General features: G+C 35.5%; 1 protein-coding gene across 1 annotated transcript; it reads right to left on the bottom strand.

Annotated features, from left to right (window-relative positions):
• Window positions 1-7,744: 7,744 nt before the first annotated feature.
• LOC109182723 (CLIP-associated protein-like) lies at window positions 7,745-18,272 on the bottom strand. Its single transcript, XM_019332886.1, has 21 exons — window positions 17,727-18,272; window positions 16,385-16,540; window positions 16,230-16,292; window positions 15,931-15,999; window positions 15,642-15,807; window positions 15,161-15,322; window positions 14,526-14,623; window positions 13,729-13,803; window positions 13,582-13,650; window positions 13,398-13,483; window positions 13,190-13,307; window positions 12,851-12,949; window positions 12,424-12,763; window positions 10,451-12,255; window positions 10,177-10,278; window positions 9,827-9,931; window positions 9,664-9,738; window positions 9,504-9,572; window positions 9,323-9,391; window positions 8,896-8,997; window positions 7,745-8,169 (listed from the first exon to the last, which is right to left on the bottom strand). Exons 1-21 carry the CDS (start codon window positions 18,057-18,059, stop codon window positions 8,008-8,010), a joined length of 4,323 nt encoding a protein of 1,440 aa, XP_019188431.1. The 5' UTR covers window positions 18,060-18,272; the 3' UTR covers window positions 7,745-8,007.
• Window positions 18,273-20,364: the final 2,092 nt, after the last annotated feature.

The following is a 20,364-nucleotide window of genomic DNA, read 5'->3' as shown; positions in this document are numbered from 1 at the left end:
GTGGAAATATGATTGTTGTGCTCTTCCCCTGATCATCCCGTTATGTGTTAATGTGTATCGGTTGTTGTTGATATTGAGTGGTGGCCACTACTGTTGTTGTGCACGTTGTTGATTGGTGATTGTTGATGATCATTGATTGATTATGATTGATTGTCCATGATGAGAAAAGATGAGATGTGATCGGTGGAAAAGAAAGTGTTGGTGGTTGGCACAACGAGTGTCCGGTCATTGTACTGAAGGTACAGGCCTAGCGGTTACTATGCTATAGGCATAAACCCACCTTAGACTATCTTGCTAAAGGCATGGGTCAGGTTATAAGTGTTGCGATGCCATGTCAGGGCTATATGCACTGAACATGTTCTTTCTTTTTTATTTTTTTGTTGGTAGTGTGTCATGTGCCATTAGGTTACTGGTGGCAGCATAGAGGGGTTCATCATGCAATGAGATTATGGTGTAGGAAGCTTTAGATTTGCATTGTTGTGTATATGACTGAGATTTTAGTTGTAATATGGACAATGATGTAAGAACAATTTTATCTGATAAAAAAATAATAGTATAATATTTGTAAAGTAATGTACAATTGTACCATTATAAAAAAAAATACAAAAAATATTAATACCATAATGACCTAAATCATTCTAATAATGCAAAAGCATAATTGAAATATTAAGTTTGTTCTAAATAATCAAAAGAAGATTAATTAAACGTTTAAAAAAAAAAAAAAAAAAAAAACTTAACCTAAATTTATTATTTTTTTAAATCAAGAAAATCAAATGATTTTTAAAGTTTCCGATTTATAATCTTTGATGCTCAACTTTGAATGCTATGTATTTAGTCGGGCTAATTACTTGATCAAAGTTTATGTTTAATTTTATATTATATATATTTTTTAATACATTTTAACATATTCATAATATATGTTTAAAAATTATGCCAACTCTAATCGGGATGAGGTTCGAACCTAAGACCTTACTTATATAAATTAATGAGTATGTTAAGAATAATAAATAGTTAACGGAATATTTCGTTAATAAAGTTTATACTAACGGAATTTAGGGTTATTTTAGGGAAGGAAATAATATAATAGAGGGTAAATAAGGAAAATCATTAAAAATTACTAAAATCAAAATAATATTAACCATTTATTTTAAGAAACAATAGGACCAACATTTTTTTTGTTCCAGTTAATAACCTAACATTATTCACTCTTATTAAAAGTGTAGATGTAGATATAATGGTACTGTAATTATCTAGGAAGTATTCGCTTTAATAAGCAAAAAGTACTGGTTTTCAATTGGAACTGTGGGTTGTCTTGTCTAAGTGAGATTTGGATAGTTTAATATGGTGAAAGTGACAATTAACGGTAAACGGTCTTAATTAAATAAATTCATTCTCATAATTAACTTTAAAAAAAGTGGATTGTAAATTAAATTAAATGGTAAAATATAAGTTTGTTTTTTGAGATCATGACATATGTTATCCATACACGTCTCCACGGAGCCATGTGAAGAAGGGACCAATTCACAACGCTAATATTATTCTGTCTTCTGTCCTTTTGATATAAAATAAGATATTTGCTACAGGACTGACCGATAAAATATGTATGTTTTAGGAGCCTACTTTTATTTGTTTGGATAATGTAATTTAGTCACAATTAATATAATAAAATTGTAATTGATTTTGTTTATTTAATGTGGCCTGGCTCGATTAATATTCGATTTTGGTCTGTAAAATTTTCATAAATTCGAATATGTTGTGCTGCTTTGCAGAACGAGTTTACACCGAATTGTGTAGTTCGGAGGAGGTGCAAATCAATATTAAAATAAATTTAAAAAGGATTGATTTGATCTATCCGTGATTTGCGTACATGAATATCGTTTAAAAATTGACAGTCTAAACGAGTTAAGTTATGTCAAAATTTTAAATTTTTTTTTTTCAATGGTGAGAACAAATTTTGAAAAACTGTGCTACCAAGTAGCACGAGTTTAAGCCAAACTCAATGTTGTTTGGATCAGCGGGAGTTTGGCAAATCAATGAAGTTCATAAGAACATGAGTTTGCAGAATGTAAAAATTTCACATTCAAAGATATGATAAATGTGATATCTAAAAGATCGATTTCCTGCTTCTGCAAAGGGTGTATAAGTTTGGGCTTACCCAAAATATATGGAGTGAGACGGTTTGGATGATTAATTACCTTTTAAATAAGGTAACTTGCAAAAACTCAATAAGACCCTTTATGAAATGTGGAGAAGTAGGAGGCCTTCCTATCAATACTTGAAAGTGTAGGGGTGTCTTGTCAAAATGTTCATCCCAACACCTAAGAAAATAAAACTAGGTTCTAAGATAGCAAACTGTATTTCTATTGGGTATGCACATAATAGTAGTGCTTATCGATTTTTAGTACACAAGTTCACGTTCCGAACGTACACATGAGAACATAATAATTGAATTGAGGAATGCATTGTTCTTCGAAGATGCATTTCTGTGTAAGTCCAAAGAGAGACCTAGTACGTCAAAATGGACATTCAATGAAGCTATGGATAATGAGAGTAGGGGGGGGTGGGGGGGGGGGGGGGTCTAAAAAGGAACCTGAGCTCAAGTCTAGACATAGCAAAACAAGCTAGAATTGGAATATCATTTGATCCAAATTTTCTAACATACTTGTTAGAATATGATTTGATTATTCTAACATGTTTATTGAAAAATGAACCTATATAGTTTCTAACTTGTTTGTAAGAAAATGATAAGTCTTGAACGTACGTAGAAACTGTGATTTCTACTGAAGGACTAATGTGGAAAGAGACGATAAAAAGTGAAGTCGATTCTATTCTACATAATTATATATACTTGGGAATTAGTTGATCTTCCTCCAAGTAGTAAACCCTTAAGATCCAAATGAGTTTTAAGATGTAAGATGAAACCAGATGGTTCCATTGATAAGTAATATGCCAGACTTATAATAAAAGGTTGCAAGCAACGTGAGGGTCATGACTACTTTGATACTTATTCTCTCATACCAAGAATAAACTCCATTAGGTTAATACTTGGCATAACCGCGTTGCAAAACATGAAAGTTCATCAAATAAATGTGAAAATCGCTTTCTTAAATGACGAATTAGATGAAGAAATCTATATAGAAGTTGTTCCTAGCCAAGAAAATAAAGTGTGTAAATTGGTTAAGTCCTTATATGATCTTAAACAAGCACCAAAATAGTGGCATGAAAAATTTGACCATGCAATGTTAACCAATGACTTTAGAATAAACATGAGTGACAAGTGTGTTTACGTAAAAGATACGGTAAATGACTATTTCATTCTTAATTTGTTTATACGTTGGATGATATACTCATCATAAGTAGTAAAGATCAAGTGATCAAATCTACGAAAAACATGTCAAACTCAAGATTGACATGAAGGACATGGATTTGACATATTTAATCCTTGGGATTAAAATCATTAGAAGACGGAATGATATTATGTTGAACTAATCTCATTATATTGATAAAATACTTAGAAATTTTAACAAGGATGATAATCAATTGGCTAGAATACCGTTAGATACTAATATATATCTATTCAAAAATCGTGAAGAGTGTATTTCTCAAGTAGAATACGCTAGAATTATTAGAAATTTAATGTATCTAATGAGTTGTACACTTGTACTAGGCCATGTTAGGAACCTGTAATTTAAATTTTGATGATATATACCAAATAAGTTAGAAATTTAGGTCCTCCAAATTTTATTTTCTATACTAAGAAAAATTCATCAATGTATTATCCGAAAAGTTACTAATAGGAACGGATCATACCAACATGAAAGTAATAATACCGGAAAGTCTAATTTTAATGCTACTTTTGAACTTGATTGTGAGGAATATGTGGTAGACATTGGGGATGTTTTATTGCAAGGGCAAGGGGTAGACAAATTGCATGATGCTAGTCTTAACTATCCTACCTATACCAAGTGGCTTGTGGTCCACTGGTATCGGGTTGCTCCCCTATGTGGGAGGTTTAGGTTTCGAGCCTCGTTGTAGGTAGCTAAAGAGTTGCTTGTCTCTAATTAGAGAAATATATATATATATATATATATATATATATATATATATATATATATATATATATATATATATATATATATATAAACTTAAAAACTAAAAAAAAAAAAAAAAAAAAAAAAAAAAAGGGCGGGCTAGGCGGGGCGGGCAAAAAAGCCCGTTTTTAATACGGGCTTCAAAACCATGAGCCCGCCCCGCCCTTTTGGCGGGCGGGGCGGGAAAGCCCGGCGGGCTAAGCCCATTTTGACGGCTCTAGACATGATCCATAATCCATAATAGCGACACCGCTATCTCTCGTCTCTAATTGGAGAAGGCAAAGCTCCATGATCCATAATAGCGACACATGTATCTCTCGTAATAGCGACATGATCCATAATCCATAATAGCGACACCTCTATCTCTCGTAATAGCGACATGATCCATAAAACCCCTCTCCACAAACATCAGCCAGAGCTTTGTATTCAGCTTCAGTGGGAGATCTAGCAACGGTTCTATGTTTCTTACAAGCCCAAGATATGAAATTAGTGCCTAAAAAAGGGCATACCCACTCGTTGACTTAAGATCTTCTGGACAACCAACCCAATCAGAATCAGAAAAGGCATGAATTTCTTTTGAACTGGACTGCTGAATGAGCAACCTAAGGCCGAGAGTGCCCTTGACATACCTGAGCACACGCTTGAGCTGTTCCCAGTATGATACAGTGGGGGCATGCATGTGTTGACATAACTGATTAACCGCAAAGGATAAATCAAGTCGCGTGACTGTGAGATACTGTAAAGCCCCAGCTATACTCCTGTACTGTGCTGTTCCCAGTATGATACAGTGGGGGCATGCATGTGTTGACATAACTGATTAACCGCAAAGGATAAATCAAGTCGCGTGACTGTGAGATACTGTAAAGCCCCAGCTATACTCCTGTACTACGTAGGATCATCATACAAATCTGCACTGAATGGAACATGTTTCGAAAAAGGGATAGGAGTAGAAAGAGGTTTGCACTCAGCAATTCCAGCACGTTTAAGAATATTATTCATATATCGTTGTTGAGATAAAATAATACCATCCTTGCATTTAACAGTTTCAATACCCAGAAAGATATTTGGCTCACCAAGATCTCTGATCTTGAAAGCAGCTGACAGTTTTGATATTAAGTGGGAAACCAGAACCTAATCACTTCCCACTACAAGAATGTCATCCACATAAACCAACAGATAGACTAAGGCATAATCCTTAGATTAAAAGAACAAAGATACATTTGTTTTGGATGCTTGAAAGCCAATTGTTAATAAAAAGACATGCAAACGATTAAAACAGGCTCTAGTAGCTTGTTTTAATACATACAGAGATCTATTTAGCAAGCAGACATGGGATGGAAAATTAGTATCAACATAGCGAGGAGGTTGCTTCATATAAACAGTTTCAGCAAGATTACCATTCAGGAAAGCATTATGAACATCCAGTTGCCTAATAGCCCATCCCGAAGATAAGGCTAAAGATAAAAGAAGCCTTACAGTTGTAGGTTTTACCACCGGACTGAATGTGTCAAAAAAATCCTAGCCAGGCACTTGATTAAACTCTTTCGCCACTAATCTTGTTTTATGTCTCTCAATAGTACCATCGGTTTTTCTTTTAGTCTGGAAAACCCATTTACAACCAATAACATTCATACCTATGGTGGGAGGAACTAGAGCCCAAGTCTGATTTTGCAAGAGAACATTGAATTCTTGGTCCATAGCATCACGCTACTCAGGATATTTTACAGCTTGAGAATAACGTGTGGGTTCCGTAGGATAAACCTGAGTCGATAGGGCCATAAGTGGTGCTTCGAACATGCTGCGAGTAGCCATAGAGTGAGTACGTTCAGTAGGCCTGGTGGACCGACCACGGGGGCGTCCTCGCCGTCGCTGAAGTGGAGCCGCGACGTCAACCGAGGCTGTGGCAGAATCGTCGGAAACGGTCGACTGGACGTCGGCAGGCATCGGCTGATCCGGAGGAGCATGGTGGAGCATGACAGTCGAGGGCATGGTGGCGGGTTGATGAGTCAAAACAGATTCCACCCACGGAGCTTCATTATATCGAGACAAATCCTGTAAAGAAGATTTAGCAGCAAAGTGAAAATTTTCTTCATCAAATCTGACATGCCTATATGTGTAAATCTTGTTAGTCTGAAGGTCCATGCACCTATACCCCCTAAAGGAATCCGGATAACCTAAGAAGACACAGGGAGAGGATATGTATGACATTTTGTGACGATTGTATGGACAAAGATGATGATAACAAAGACAACCAAAGATACGAAGAAAGGAGTAGGATGGGGGGAGGGGGGAGGGGGGGATTTATGCAACAAGTGAGGGGTATTTAACACAGAAGATGACATTCTGTTAATTAAATAAGTGGTTGTCTCAAAGGCAAAATCCCAGAATTTTAAAGGAACAAAAGCATGAGCTAGGATAGCTAGGCCAATTTCAACAATGTGACGATGCTTACGCTCAACACGGTCATTTTGTTCATGTGTATATGCACAGGATTTCATATGTTGAATTCCTAATTGAACAAAAGACTTGTGCAATTTTTTATATTCAACACCTAGGTCAGACTGAATGGATTTTATTTTGCAATTGAATGACCTTTCAACAAGGATGCGAAACTTATCGAATATGACATAAAGATCAGACTTCAATTACATGGGAAAAAACCATGTGAAATGAGAATAATCATCCACAAATATTACAAAGTAACGGTAACCATTTGTAGATAAAATAGGTGCAGAGCCCCAAATGTCTGTGTAAATTAAATCAAGAACATGCGAACTAGAGGAAGTAACACGTGGGAGGGGAAAATGGCAGATTTACCCAACTGACATGAATTACACAAATTATTTGCACAACTGACTAAAGACCCACAAACTAAAGAAGACTGAAGAATACGACTAAGAACACGATGATGAGGATGACCTAGACGATTGTGCCAAACTGATGCTGAGGCACGGGCTGAGAAGAAGGCGGAAGGAGACGTGTATGGCAGCGGTAGAGTGTATAGTCCCCCAGAACTATTGCCTTGAAGAAGAATTTTCTTGGTATTAATATCCTTCACAACAAAAAAAAAAAGTGGGGTGAAACTCAAAAAAGACCTTATTATCATATGCAAATTTTTGAACGGATAATAAAGAATTTGACAAACTTGGAACATGAAGAATATCAGACAATTTAAAAGATTTAAAAGGGGTATTGAAAGAGGCATGACCAACATGACTAATACATAAACTCATACCGTCACCAACATGTAAAGTGTCATTACCAACATATTCCTCTGAAGTGGACAAGGCAGCAATGTCCGGGGTGGCATGATTGATAGCACCAGTGTCTAGAATCCACATTTGAGATCCACCAATGTCTGAATTATTCGGGTAGGTTATATTGGCTGGAGTCGATGGATCATAACCATTGTAACATGCAATATGAAACGTATATATATTTCCACCAATTGATAGTTGAAACGAAACGAAAATGTCTCGTACCTTTCCATTTACTATTTAGCACTGTAAAATTTCCCTTTCAAATTGATAACTAAGCAAACACCAATCCCAATTATTTGTGTCAATTTTCGCAATATGAATGCAAATTACATTGAACTCGTCAAATTTTCAATAATCAAACATTGTTTATAATTGTTAATTTCCTACCGCTTGTAATTCAAAAAACAAATGAGGATTTTCATTATAATGGGCACAAAGTGTATTATACAACAATTGTATCCGAAACCACATTCTCCAACTACACCTAGCTGATTTAAGTAAAAAATAATAATAAGACAAAATTACATGACAAAGAAGAATACAACTTTTTAACACCCTCAAAATGCACATTCACACAATGTACATAACAAACCACATAAAATCAACTCCTCACACCAATCTACAAATCACATCACCGAAAACAAAAACACCATCTTCTAACTTTGGGTACCATCTATCGGAGCACCTGTTCTTGCTTGTGATATCCGATTAGCGTAGATTGTCACCAGCCTCAGTTGTGTACTATTCAGCCCTTCCAAGTATGGCAAAAATGCTTTCCCAAGCATTATGTATATGTCAACTAAACAGAAAACAACAGTCTGCCACCAAAGAAAAAGAATATACTAATCAAAAAGAGCTTCCAAGGAATTAAAATAAAATACCGTACCAAAAAATTATAACTGGACATACAAGCACAGAAAATATACTATGATTACATACTTTAGAGGATATACACAAGTTCATTAGGATAATACACAAGTTTGGTGCCAAAAAACTCATTCAACAGTTAATTATATTAATATATACTCTTTCTTTGGTCAATTTAGTATACTTCAATTCAATTTTAAACGTAAAAGTTACTTTGTTTATAATATACTCTGGCCTTTTGGAGTACAAAAGAATTTCCACTTGCCAAGAATTCAGATCTTAAAATTTTAAATATTTGTTCTTTAAAACATTGGGAAGAAGTGATAAAAAGAAGTGTAGAAAGATAGTAGTAAACTTCCACACTCACTTTCACCCCCCCAAAAAAAAAAATCTTAATCTCCCAAATTACACAATTGATTTGTCATGCCTTCTTTCCAGTTTTATACACCCAGGTTTTGCACAAGCTATTCATTATTGCAATCATTCAATTCTCTATCACGATGACAATGAAACTACAGATGCATATATCTCATCTTGCACTACTCTCTACCAAAGAAATTCTCAAATCACAACAATGTAGATCCAAATTTCTTGATTGGAGTCCTTGTCTCTAGAGCATACTACAAATTTCTTGATTGGAACAATTAATAAACGCATGAAAAGAAATTAATTCTCACCTTGCGAACATCAGCACTTTGGTTACCAAATGCATCAAACAAGGCAGGCAAGAAGGAAGGTAATTGAGACATTAACTCCTCCTGTGAAAGTCTGCCCACAAGCTGCAGTAAAAGGCATTTAAAACACCATATCACCAACCAAGCAGACACAGTTGCTTTGAGCTTTAACTTTTTGTAAAGAACATGTATTTCCATGCAAAAATGGCATAATTTCACTGGATTAGGAGGATATTAAATATTTGCTTTTTGGTTTTGTTTGGATATTTCATCCAGAATTGGGAAAGGGAGAGTGGTGGAGGAGACACAAAGAAGGAAGAAGAGTCTTCACATTCTGAGCAAATGAGGCCATTAAATTACAGTAACCATGAGGTGTGAAGTTGTGAGTGTTCACAGTAGAATACAGAAAGGCATGTGGAAAAACAATAACCTTTGTCAGGGAATTTATACAGGTTACAAGAGTCTTCTCATCTTCAGTAACCAGTGAGGGAACAACAACCTGCCAAACCAGAAAATTGAAGGATAAGATCAAAAATGGTAAAGCAGCAAGAAAAATAATTGGGGGAACAGTCTTGACAATCAAAATATTAACGAACTTTGGTATTACTTACACTTAAACATCTGAATGCGTCGTATTGAGACAACACTATTGTCAAGCAATGGTCTGCTTCATTTGCTACCTGAACCAGGAATCAACATCAATAAAGCATCTACAAGAAACAGGAAAAGTGACAGAATATCACAAGAGGACATGAGCAATAAAAAGTTTACTTTGGGAACAGCATCGTTGGTGACATGAAGCAGTTTTTCAATTACGATCTCAATTGATTCCTCCATAGCATCTTTCTGAAATAAGCAGAAATCAAGTACAGTAAGTTGTTATTTTCACCCAAAAAAGGAAGAAAGATGTCTCATTGAATGGGGACAAACAGACCTGATTCTTCAGCATTTCAACTATCAGTGATAGAGCAAGTTCCCTTATAGATGGCTCAGAATCACTTAAAACTTCAAGTATGGCTGTTAAAATCTGATTGAAGTACTGCAGCAACCAAGAATTACATGTTATATTTACAGATGTATTTTTCCCATTAGTGAGTAAAAAGTAATGCTGCATGAGAAATTGGATACCCAATCCACAAACAGAAATTGCTCCCACTGGCTATGTGAATTTGTTTATCAAAAAATATGTACAATTTCATTAAATCTTAAAATACCAATTAATGTTGATCAAATAGTAACGTGGCTAAACCCATCATTCAGAATTGATTTTGATGGCAATAATACCTTATTCCAAATAGATTGGTCATTGGCAACAGAAGCTTCAACCAGCTGTTGAAGTGCATCACACTTTTTTCTCGTAGGACTTCCATCATTCCCATTGCAAATCTACCAAAAATGAAGAAATGAAAGGTTATATGTTTAGAGATTTCCACTGATCAGCATGTTGCAAAACAACACAAGAGACACTAACCATTAAGTATTTATCAAGCAACAGGAATAAATAACAGAAGTTCACTTCAGAAAGTACTTGGACTATGCATACTTTTATAGAACATACCGTATGAAGAATCTGAGGGATACTAGGTCCAGTTTCTGGAGGTGAATTTATCTTCAATGCTGCTAGTTTAGGATAACTAGGTGATAAATCAGGTAAAGGCGCCTTATCAGCGCCAACACCTGCAGTAATTTGTTGCTGGTCTGAATCAACTAGCCCATTGATATCCAGACGAGTGGAAATGGATTCTAACTCCATGGTTGAACCATTTTCGTCGGTTTCAAGCTGTTTAGTAAATGTTCCAATGGTTTCAGTTGGGGTATTCATACCGTATTTGGAAACCAAGGCCTTAGAAGTAGGAATAGCAGTGCTGGAACTAGTTTCTAGACTGCTATAAAGATCTTGAGTATCATCAGATATTGAGAGACCAGTAGAGCCCGTGACATAGGTTGAATCTTGAAGAGAGTTCCATCTTCTGCCACCATCACTATCAACTGAACCACCAGAATACCTTCCAAATAGATGATTCTTCTTTGAAGATCCAATATATCCCTCTTCTGAAGATGTTCCAATGACATCAGATGGATCATATGAAGTCTTGGTGCGCTGCCTCTCTTTCTTGTTCTGGAGAAAATTCATCAAATCCACTTCAATACGAGGAGTATACTGTTTAAGGGCTCGCCTCAAGGAATTCTGTTCCTCAACTGATAAGCTAAGAATAAAATTCAGTACGGCTGTTGCATCAAAGTGTGTGTAAACAGAAATAATGCATGTAATAGAGGCTTCCTTTAGTTTTGTGTTCTTATCATGGGCCAACGGTGCCAATTTGGCAAGCCATAACTTAAGGATGCCAATGTTAAAAGAACCTTCAGAACTCGAAGGATGGTTATTGAAAGAACCAATTGAAAATTCTATTACTGCCAATTTTGCCTTTGGAGAACGCTGTTCATCCAGGGAACGGAGCAAAGCAGGTAAAAGGGAATCTGTACCATAAGTTTTTCCAACAATATCCAAAGTAGTAGAGCATGATTGCCTGACCAGTTCCTTAGGATCAATTAAGCGTGAGAAAACATGAGGCAAGATTCTCTCTATGTAACTTTCAAATGGTTTTTTGCAAGATGGGATAAGCTCTGCAAGTGTTGAGAGTGCAGCCTGGGCAACCTTATGATGGGGATCATCAAGGTGCTGGTAAAACAACTTCATCACCTTCTCAAAACTTTGGATGATTTCTTGAATACCTCTAGGCCCTTGCTGTAGCAAAGAATGAACAAAGTTGAAAGCAGATACTCTGGCATTCCAATCAGAACTTGAACTAAGCCCCTCACTTAATGCATCACTAAGAGAAGCAGGTCCATCTGCATAGCCTGACATATCACCCAGAGGGAATTGGCTATCATCAAAACTCCTTCTCCTGCTAGCAGACATGCGTCCTGTTGAACTTTTTCTCGATAGAGGCCTTTGAAAGTGAGGAACATAGTTACTGTGGGAATCTCTGAAATTAGTGTCTCTATATGGTGTGTCTAAGTATTGCCTGTCAGCATGTGAGTTCATGTATCTCCTAGCCTCCCGAATATCAGGATTCTCTTCAACAAAGCCCCTTTCATGTAGTTTTTCAGAAACTCTTCTTGCCGGGTAGGATGAATGCACTGAGAGGGGTTCATTCCCCATGTTAACATGGTATGATAATTTAGTGGAATCTTTAGAACTTTTGATCTGTGTAATTATGTCTGACAAACCCAACCCACCATTGGAATTATTACCTTTAGAGATACCCAATGGTGTATCTACTAATAAGGCATTTGTAAGACTGTTTGATGCTGGAACAGCAGGTGGGAAAGGTGGATCACGAGAAGATGGTGGGTCAACTCCTGCACTAGGGGCAACAACACCTCAATTAAGCGCTTCATGAAGTTAAATATAGTAAAGCTATAGTTTAAACTTTAACAACACAGGAACTAAGAAACTTCGCAGACTGATTACTTAAAGAGCAAGAAATTTCATAAACCAGGATAAAATAGTGGAAGAAAAGCAATTACCTAGATCTAAACTAGATGACCTAGTTTTCTCAGATGTGTCCAGGCCTTTTAGCAAGCTTTCTATAGCAGAAACTTTCTGTTTACTGGCATGCAGTACACTTTCTAGGCTTCGCTCTGAGCCAGTTGCTGCGGGTTTTGACTGCGACAGAAGTAATCCAGAGGAAATAGAAGCCGCTGAGGGCAAAGTGGCACTTTTATCCATGGCAACAATCGCAGAGGTTCCATAACCATGGAGATGCGGAGATGCAGATGCTTGAGGAGCAAGCATGTGTGAACTCCTCTCTCGAAGAGAAGGAGAGGCATGTCGCCTATGTATACCACCATCTTCCTCATTTATTATCTGTATTAAGATTTATTTTATAAAAGAATGCACTCATACTAAGAGTTAGCTGAAAATAGAGGCAATTTTAAAGAAAGAAACAAGTACCCTTTGGATTACAGAATCGAAGGATAAAAACAAGCGCCTTGAACGTTCAGGCCAAGTTTTTGCAAACATTCTGTACAGGGTTCTCGCAGTTGAGCGTACCTAACAAGTAATATATGTGAAATACAAAAGCATAGTCAATAAGGGAGTTATGAGACATACAAGTAAAACATGAGGAAGAATATGATACATACAAATAACTACATATAGGAAGGGCAATAGCAAAATAATATGCAACCTATCAATAGAAGTATTAACAAAAGCAATATGCATGTGTTCAGAATTTCAATTGTACTCGTGTACACATGATTTATAAAACAGGATGATGAATTCATGACCTACATCACTCATTGCATCAGCCACACAACATTTTATAAGGTCCTCATACAGATCAGCAGACCGTTGTATCTCAGGTGCATCAGGCCAATGTTCTAGTATCAAAAGTGCATACTCACAGCACCTATAATAGAAGAATGAAAAGAGCATTTTGGTTAAATTAGAATTTTTAAAAAATAAAATCTCATATCACTTCAGAGAAGCAAATTCAAACCTAGCACGAAGTACTGCATTGCGATCATTCTTTGCACAATCTGCTATCCGAGGAAGTACACGGGCAACTTTGCAGTTGCGCAGCATCTGAAACCGAAAAATCCACAAATTGATTGAACTAAACATAATAATGCATAGGTGATAATTTTTTTGTCTTTTAAAAAAGGTACACAAAAGAGAAGTACCGTTTTAATGCAGTTATCAGCTGATTCTGCAATAACAAGAACAGTTATCACAACAAGCTTGAAAAGGACCTGAATTTCAAATAATGAAGTCAGAAAAATGTTTGAGAAATTAAACATTAAAAATCAACAATAATAAAGAGATCTCACCGGAATGAACATCTCAGCACATCCCTCAAAATCTCCCAGAAGCTCTTTTGATAGAAAGTTCAGTAGATGGCATGCCTATCAAAATATAAACCAAAGCGTACCATTTATGGCCACATACACTAAAAAGGAAGATAAACTCCAGAATACAGAGCACACCATGTATGACTGTATGAGCACACATGGCATGAGATATGCAAAGATTTTGCATTAGCATATAATAAAGCTTTTGATAAAGGAATCTACACACACCAGGTTACATGCAGGAGAGAATGGAAACTACAAGTGCAGTCTACATCACAAAGAGATATCACCATCATAAGGTTTAAGGGTTTACAACTCTGGGTGTGTAAATAGCATTTCTGTACTCCCTTGACAACATATCATTTTGCATGCATATATTTCTAAGTGAAAATTCATTGACAAGCACAAAGATTAAGCAAAGTAGTGAAAACTACATACGAGACTGCATAAGAAAAATTCAAGAAATAAAATTTCTTATAGAAGAGAAATAAAAGTTGAAATTACTAAGAAAGCAACTCATGCATAATCAAATTTCAGTACCAGTTCATAGTACTGCACTTTAAACCAACAATAATACCATTTTTCAAATAAAAAGGGGGGTCTAGGCAGGGGATTAAGAACTTCATTTCATCAGTCCAAAATACTTCACCAAGTAATAAAACTCCATCTTTGAATAATTGAATATTAAAACAAGTCTACAGGTTTTCAAAGGAGCCTACAATACCGTGCTAGATATAAGTCAAACAAGTACAATATGCAAATTTCTGTTACTAAACCTGTTTCACTATGCTGGATCTCCGATCAGATAATTGTGTGCTCAGAGGGTTAACAAGTTGTTTTAGAAGTCCTCGAAAGCAAGGGTAATCAGCTGCGCCTGATTGAATTAAAAGAAAGAGGTAAACATACATTGAGAACACTTCAATGTGTACATAAAAAATATGCATAATATAGTTTTAGCAAAACAAATTAATTTAGGGTCATGAATGGTGTCACTGACACTTTAAAAAGATATATGCACATCACACGGATATCTCATCATCACTCAGCTTCTTATTCCGATCCTTCTGCAAGCAATCAGCTATTTATATTTTCTTGCAGGTGAAGGGGGTATATCAAATTTACTGAAGCTCTCTTAAAGGAAGAGATCCACTTCAGGTATCTTGTGGGCATTTTGTGATAATATTCTTTATGAGTTGCTAATAGATGTGGAGAGTAGCGTTGGTAGTGCTCATCACAAAAACAACGCCAAATAACCAACTTCCAAAGCAACTACATTAAAGACAAAGTTCAAATTTGCATATGGTCCCTAAAATGGAGACCTGTGAATGGTTTTAAAAACCATTAAGGATGTTTGGCCATGGTGGTGTTGGGGGTGAGGGGTTGTTGAAGATTGTTGCAGTAGGTCACAAACCTCCAATTACAAGTCCTTCTACTCTCTGCATGGCAGCAATACGGATAGACCAATCCTTATCTGGTACAAAGGTGGATGCAATCTTCTCAAATTCCCTGATGAGCTCCTTTTCTGAATATACTTTAATTGGGTCAACTGGTTTTTCTGTAATATCACCATCTCCTATACAAGAAAAGATGTGAAAGCAAACATTATTACCAAGTTAAATTATTTGATAATTAGTATGTTCTTGCCTCTACCTTTCTCAATTCCTTCTCCCCGTACTTTCCACAGACCAAATTACTATTATTTCATGTCCCCTTTAATTAGTCTAGAATAGTAGAATGGTCCAGATAATATGTCAAAAATTGACAATCACTGTTGTTAGGCCCATTGTTAAGGGAGCAGAATGTGAAAACAAAGTAATAAATAATTTCCCTTCTCCAAAAAAAAAAAAAAAAAAAAAAAAAACTTACAGTATGCAGGAGTACTAAGTACTAACCTCCAAAGAGGGATACCTCCCTTGTTGAATATTTGGCCTTGGGACTGCTTTTCTTGGTACTGTGGCTTACAGATCTAAACTCAGGGGCAGAATAGTTACTTGTAAATCCATCTGTGGGGCGATTCTTGGGTTCAATTCTCTCAAGCCTTGCATTAATATCTCTTAACTGCAGTCAGTTAACACATCAGAATAAATATGGAACTAAAATACTATTTTTTGTACTGGAATTTATATAAAGTAAAAGAAAAAGTATAACTTGAATGGCACCATGTATAGCCCATGGACCTACCATCATTGGAGGAAGATTATGACGCTGAAGTTCATCAGAGAAGTGAGGACCTACTTGTGTATACATTTCCTGGGGAAAAATGGGAGGCAGAAGGGGGCTGTTAAAGGCATATTTATTGGTTTAAAATGGGTTCAAGTGCTCAATTAAGAAAAGATGATAAGTGCAGTTTAAGCATCCTTTGGTAATCTGAATGAACTATAGAAATATATTCCCTTCCATTAAGCTAGTGGCTTATCCAAGTATCCAACAACCAAAAATATATTGATGGCTAAAAAAGAGAGTTGATAAACTGCAATAACCTCAATACATGCTGTAGCTGCTTCCCTCACACCAGGGTTAGGGTCATTTAATAGTTGCAAAATCTGAAAATAAGATGGAGTATAGAGTAGTTTAAGATTGGATCTAAAAAGATTAGAATACACATTTGAGTGAAGAGTGTATTATATCAACATACAGGAGGAAGAATTGCTCGTTGAAGGGGCAGCTCTGTGGATGCAAAGAGACCAATTGCTGATGTAACAGTACGAGCAAATTCTTCCCGCACTCTAAAGCTTTTATGCATCCAAGCATAAGACCCTGCCCTCTCAACAATGATTGTTGGAGAGGAAACCTGGACCATATAGGATTATGAATGATATAAATATCTAGAGTTTAGTTTGAGCAAAGCCCTAAAGAAAAACACTAATAAATAAAAATCAGGAATGTGTTCCTATTTTCACAAATCCCAAAGGCAAGAAAGCTAATAGAAGTAATAAAAAAGTTGACTGGTGTGTATTCTAGAATTTAAGATACAGTTAGGCACAATTTTAGATTTAAGCTAGTTGAAATTAATGGCCTAAAATGTTTCACTCTCTTGTACAAACCTTTTGAATGATCTTTTGCAAATGACAATACCCTAGACAAGAAATTTGGAAGTTCTATATTGAATTCTCCCTTGTGCAACCCAATTGTTTATGATCATCTCTATATGATATTTTCCCTCTTAGTAGCTTGTTTCCTAATTATGTTCAAGTCCAGGGCAGAAAAGGATGTTGTATTTCTCATACATGGCAGGCTGTTCTAAGACAAATGTTACACCAGACGTAAAACTCATTTTATTTTTGATAAGTAAACATTACACATAAAAGTTTGTCTATCTCTCCTGTTATGTATCTGTACACAAGCATATGATGTTATTTATTAGTGTTGGTTTTAGCTTAAAATGCAATCAGGAGTATATTGGGGTTATCTATGCTATAAAATAATAATAATAATAATAATAATAATAATAATAATAATAATAATAATAATAATAATAATAATAATAATAATAATAATAATAATAATAAAAAGAGTATATATCATGTTGAATCTTTCTAAATGCTCCTTAATAAACAGAAGGGGGTGGGGGTTAGTAGAGGAAACTCAAAGAGAACTACGAGACACTGTTGCAAACAGAACATTCAATAGCATCTAATATAAAGCAGGGAAATATTTATACTTCATTTAATATGTTATGTTCACTAGGAAGGAAGAAGGGAATAATTTGATCCGAATACATTCAAACAAACAGCAGGTGAAATATATTTAACACTCAATATCAACCGCCGCCGCCCACTCCGGATATGCATTTACAAGTTACAACCAACAAAAGATCACAGAAAAAGGGAAATGAACGAACTAATTAACTAAAGGCAGGCATACTAGTTCAAACAATTGAAATCAAATCGGAGAAAGTCATAATGAAAATTCGGTATGTAAATTGAAAAAAAAAAAAAAAGTATTTGTAGAGTGAGGAAGTGTCCATGCACGCGCACCTCCATCAAAGTAAGCAAGAGTCTCCTGGCGGCGTCCCGAACGGGCTGCTTGGCATCGCCCAACCTCTCAACCACGGCAGGAACAAGCGCATTGAAGTGGAGCTTGAAGTGATCGCCGGACAGAACAGCGGCGGAGGCAAGCGCCTGCAGAGCTCCCTGAGAAACCCTAAAGTTGTTGTCCTTCAAGAGATCCAAGCAGACGTCGACTAGCGAAGTGACATCGGAGGCGGAGAGGCTCTTCCTGGAAGTTTCCAGAAGTTGGTGCAGTCGCTCGACGCCCGCCATTCTCTCCTTGGTGTCCTTAGCACGCACCAACTCCAACGCCTCCTCCATCGCCGGATTTCCGGGGCTCCGATCTGATTCTCGGGTCTCAGATCTGCGGTGAGAGAAAATGTCGGTTGATTTTTGTTTGAAAGAGTGAGAGGTTTGTGGTGTAGTGTCGACTGAACTGCGAAGAAGAGAGGAAATCTTGTTTCTTCAGGGTAGCGGAGAGAGAATTCTACCGGAAAGAGATAAAGTGAGATTGACGGAGGTGAGGATAAAATATTATTTGTGAAATTAATAATAAATCATCATTTATTAATAATAATGTGAGACAGCGTTTTAACGCTGTTTGCTTTTCTTTGTCGTCATAAGAACAATGCTAATTACATACTCTATTTATTTCTGCCAAGTAAAGAAAATATTGCTATTGCTACTTCTTTTTAATGTTACTTAACTTAATACACATTCCGCAATTAAATGAATATCAAAAATAGAGTTAATTAATATTATAATAGTAGTTCTACTCTTTTAATACACATTCCGCAATTAAATCAATATTAAAAGTAGAGTTAATTTCACTTTCTTTAATTATTGTAATATTATTATTATAATTATAATATATAGTAGTTCTACTCTTTTAATTTTAGGGCAGCCCTAATAAAGAGTTTTTAGTGATTTTGGAACAGTGAAAATTTTATGAGTTTGATTTTTGACAAATGTGGAAAGTGATTTTTTCTTGGATTGTTCTCTTGCAAAAATAAAGTTTTTGAAGGTGTAAAAAAAAAAAAAAAAAAAAAAAAAACCCAGTGAGAAGGCGTCTCACTGGCCACTCGCTTAGGCGATTGAGAGTGGCGCCACTTTCAATTGAAGGTCATTACAACGGCCAAATTTCAGTTGTTACCATTGGTAATGGCCATATTTTCATGTCGTTAGCAATGGCAAAAAAATTTTAAAATGATAAATTATGTATTATTATTTTTATTTACAAATATCATTTATCTCTACAATTTAACCACTTTTTAGCATACTCTCAATTCATTCATATTATTCTCTCAGTTTTTACATCTCAAAGCAATCTGTTTTGCATAGCACAATGAAAAGAGGCAATCCAAGTCATCAAAATTCTCAACTCAATTTTTATTCTTCCCAACTATCTTCACCAAATTCTCAATTTTCCCATAATTCTCAATTTCTCCAAAATTTTCAATTTCCAAAAAAAAAAAAAAAAAAAACAGTTTTCATCAAAATTCCTAACCCAATTTTTAATTTTTTTAAGCCGCTTTGTAGTTTAATTTGTATGTAATTAGTTTTAATTTTTAAGCAATTAGTAGTTTAATTTTAATTTTATAATTATCATTTTAGTTAAGATGTTGTAGGTATGTTTATTTTAATTAATTTTCATTACAATTATAAATTTATAATTCAAATAAAGAAATAAATAATTAAAATATAGAATAGCAAAATGGTGGTCTATAAAAAACTTAGAGAAAACTTAAAACTAATAGGGAAAGGGGGTTTTGTCCTTGAGTAAGATAGTGGATGATGAGGTGAATGTTGGGGCTAACAAAAAATTGGGAAAACCCCAACTATTGAGGATGCTCTTACTACAACATTCTTAATTTTCATTTTTCTTACCATAATTAGTCATTTGTTTATATAGATCATGGATCAAGTGAAAATTGATCTTTAGGTGAAAAATGCGCACAGAGTATGGTCATTAGATTAAAAATAAATAAAAATAGATGATCTAAGCCTTTGAACTTTAATGAAATAGGGGTGGTAATTATGTAATTTTCATAATGTTAAATGAAACGCGCATTGTTAGAGGGCAAAAAGTAACAAAAAGAAAACATAAAAATAACCCCCAAACAGAGCAACTCCGCCCGCCACTTTAGTTTTATGCATCTAGTGCATATTGTTGTGCCTTACAGAGCAAACCAAGTATGATATTGTATCCTTGAGAATTTTATGGATTATATACATGGATTTGGAGCATGTTGTAGAGTATTTTGCATCTCACATATATCATATTTCAAAAATGCATAAGGGGCCAACGTGAGTCCAAGTATTACTTTCAAAAATCCATAAGCATGTGGTATATCATTATTTGATGCATTGAGAAGTTGTTGAGTTGTTGCATGCATGAGATTGATGCATGATAGATATATTTATGTATTATCTATATCGGTGAGGTTTTGGAGGACCCCGTTTGGACTATGTCTTCTCGGATGATTTTATGGACATTGCGGTCCCAGTATATGTAACGCGGTGTATTCCCACGTTACGAGGTTGGAGACTGTCCGTCAGGCTTGAAATCCTGGTTAGGGGTGTGCACACTAAAAATACGATACCTGATTTCACAGAGAAAGCAAAC

The sequence above is a fragment of the Ipomoea nil genome, unplaced genomic scaffold, assembly GCF_001879475.1.
Source record: "Ipomoea nil cultivar Tokyo-kokei standard unplaced genomic scaffold, Asagao_1.1 scaffold1074, whole genome shotgun sequence".
Lineage (NCBI taxonomy): Eukaryota > Viridiplantae > Streptophyta > Magnoliopsida > Solanales > Convolvulaceae > Ipomoea > Ipomoea nil.
The sequence above is the reverse complement of the archived record's forward strand: the minus strand, read 5'-3'. Positions and strand labels throughout refer to the sequence as shown.

What these genes read in the sequence shown, in the direction of transcription:
- LOC109182723 (XM_019332886.1), bottom strand. Translation starts at nt 18,059, where the DNA reads ATGGAGGAGGCGTTGGAGTTGGTGCGTGCTAAGGACACCAAGGAGAGA. An exon ending in CCAACGATGCTGTTCCCAAA is followed by an intron (nt 9,573 to 9,663) that starts GTAAACTTTTTA and finishes TTCCTGGTTCAG; the next exon opens with GTAGCAAATGAAGCAGACCA. An exon ending in ACGCATTCAGATGTTTAAGT is followed by an intron (nt 9,392 to 9,503) that starts GTAAGTAATACC and finishes CTGGTTTGGCAG; the next exon opens with GTTGTTGTTCCCTCACTGGT.